At 30.2% G+C, this 2,684-nt stretch overlaps 1 protein-coding gene across 1 annotated transcript; it reads left to right on the forward strand.

Annotated features, from left to right (window-relative positions):
• Positions 1-4: 4 nt before the first annotated feature.
• On the forward strand, positions 5-2,293 carry LOC111032142 (zinc finger MYM-type protein 1-like; the record flags this gene model as incomplete). The annotated part of the gene is made up of 1 exon (XM_022312371.1): positions 5-2,293. A coding segment is annotated over one exon (2,289 nt), but the record flags the coding sequence as incomplete, so codon positions are not given.
• Positions 2,294-2,684: the final 391 nt, after the last annotated feature.

Genomic DNA, 2,684 nt, shown 5'->3' on the forward strand with positions numbered 1-2,684 from the left:
ATCCCAACCACTACCTAATGAACTACCTAATAAAAAATTTCCAATTGATGCACAAGGGAGGTCCTTCCATGAAAATTGGTATTGGAAAAAGTTGCCAAATGGTGATGTATCTAGACGAAAATGGTTATCGTATTCAAAAAAACAAAATAAAGCATACTGTCTATACTGTGTGCTTTTTGGAAGAAATGAGCAAACAAATTGGATAAAAGAAGGTTTTCATTTTTGGAAAAATGGACCAAATAAAATTATAATTCATGAAACTTCCGAAGCCCATATAATGGCATCAATTAAAGCTGCTTATAAAGAAGCTTCTTTTCCATTATTACCATCGTTACAAGAAAATGCTGTATCAAATGTTCTGCTTAATCGTGAAATAATTAGACATTTAATTGATCTAACATTGTTTCTAGGACGACATTGTCTATCATTTAGAGGTCACAAGGAAGGATGGCAAGAAGAATTGTGTGGGAATTTCAAAGATTTAACAAAGCTGTTAGCGAAATACTCGCCTGCGTTATCATCATATATAACACAACTTCAAATAAAAGGAAGAAAAATGCATAGTTTTTTGTCATGGCAGCGCCAGAATCAACTTATACAAGCCATTTCTACTAATATTCGTGACACTATTCAGAAAGAATTATTAAGTTCAGTGTTTTTCAGTGTATCATTAGATACAACTTATGATATTTCAAGAAAAGAACAACTGTCTATTGTTTTAAGGTATATTAATAAAAAAAATGGCATTGTTTGTGAACGTTTGGTGGCAGTTCGAGAAACAGTATTGACTTCTGGGCAACATCTTTTTACAATGTTTGTAGATATTTGCAAAGAAATGAATCTAAATTGGAAACAAAATCTAGTAGGCCAATCGTACGATGGAGCAGCATCAATGAGAGGCGCCTACAATGGGCTACAATCAATCATCAAAACACATAATCCATCTGCAACGTACGTTTGGTGTTGGGCCCATAGAATTAGTCTTGTTGTAGTTGATGCAGTAAGTAGTTGTGTAGAAGCAAGAGATTTGTTTGGAAATTTAGAAACCTTGTACGATTATGTAGGAAGTAGTAAAAAACGTGGTGGTCTATACTCTGATTATCAAAAAGTGCGATACCCTGGCAAATCCCTTCGAAGGTTAAAAAGAGTTTCAACTACTAGATGGTCATCACATTCAAGTGCACTCCTAACAGTATTCGATACATATGATGCACTTATAGACTTATTACATTACTTACAAACCGACTCTTCGTCTGATCGAGTTTGTAGTGTAAAAGCAAAAAGCTTATTAGATTATTTATTATCTGAGAGATTTATTTTAACAGGGTTAACATTTAAGAAAATATTTGATTTAGTTAATCCACTAAGCAAATTATTACAAGGAAAAAATATAGATCTTTTAAATGCTGTCTCTTATGTTAAATTTGTTCTCAAAAGAATTCAAGAACTTAGAAGTGAAACACAATTTAAAATAATTGTTAATGAAAAGAACAAATTTTTAGAATCCAAATTTAATCATTTTTACATGATACCTCTTACAGAGATTCGCACCAGAAGAATAAAAAAAATGCCAGGTGAAAAAGCGCCAGACGATCAACCTTTAATCAGTCCTATAGATAATTTTAAAATAAAAACATATTATGTTGTAATAGACATCGTTTGTACACAAGTTGCTGAGAGATTCAATGAACATTCTACACCTTTATTTAAAGATATATCACTATTCCAAAAAAAACGACTTAAAGAAGTAGCAGAACCCAATAATTTAAGACTTCCTGTTGATGCTTTTAATGCTTTTGAGCAGGTTTATGGGAAGTTTGTATCTGCAGTGAATTTGAGACGAGAATATTTACAATTCGCTAACACTTTTTTTGAGTTTGAAAAGCTAGTGAAACTTCCAGAAAAATTGCATCATGATTTTACAGATGTTTTAAACTCTGATGACAATGAAGACCAAGATACAGATGAAGACAGCTTTGGGGAACATGAAAAATCACTAGATACAATACATATGTTGTTTGAGGTATGCAACAGATCAGAGTTGAAAAATATTTTCCCATCACTATATACTGCACTTTGCATTGCACTTACTCTTCCTGTATCAAGCGCATCTCCAGAACGTGCATTTTCTAAATTAAAATTAATAAAAACACGTCTTAGATCAACAATGTGTGAAGAACGCTTGGAATCACTCATGGTGATTTCATGTGAAAAAGATATTCCAATTGACACAGATGAAGTCATCAAATGTTTTTCATCGTATAGTTCAGTGCTTTTAAAATTACTTACATAAATAAATATTTATTTTAATAGAAAACGAAAAAAAATGTTTAATGCTTGTTTTAGTTTTTCAGTTTTAATTTGTCATGTGTAATTTAAACAGAAAATAATTATTTTGAATATGTGTTAGTAATACATTGATGGTTTTTATTTTTAAATTTTATTTCATTATTTTGTTGAGTAATAAATTCCAATTTGTATTTAACATAAAAATGATGATCAATATATAATACTAAATTTTATCTTAGCAGTAAAAATTATTATAGTATGAGCCTACAAATATTAATTTTGTTGTACATTTTATTATTTTTAATGCTTTAAGGCATTTGTTACATTTTAAGCATCTTGTAATTTTGTAATTTATCATTATTATTAAGCTTAAGGACTGAAGTCATTAAAATGTG

This window comes from Myzus persicae, unplaced genomic scaffold, assembly GCF_001856785.1.
Source record: "Myzus persicae strain clone G006 unplaced genomic scaffold, MPER_G0061.0, whole genome shotgun sequence".
NCBI classification, from domain to species: Eukaryota; Metazoa; Arthropoda; class Insecta; order Hemiptera; family Aphididae; genus Myzus; species Myzus persicae.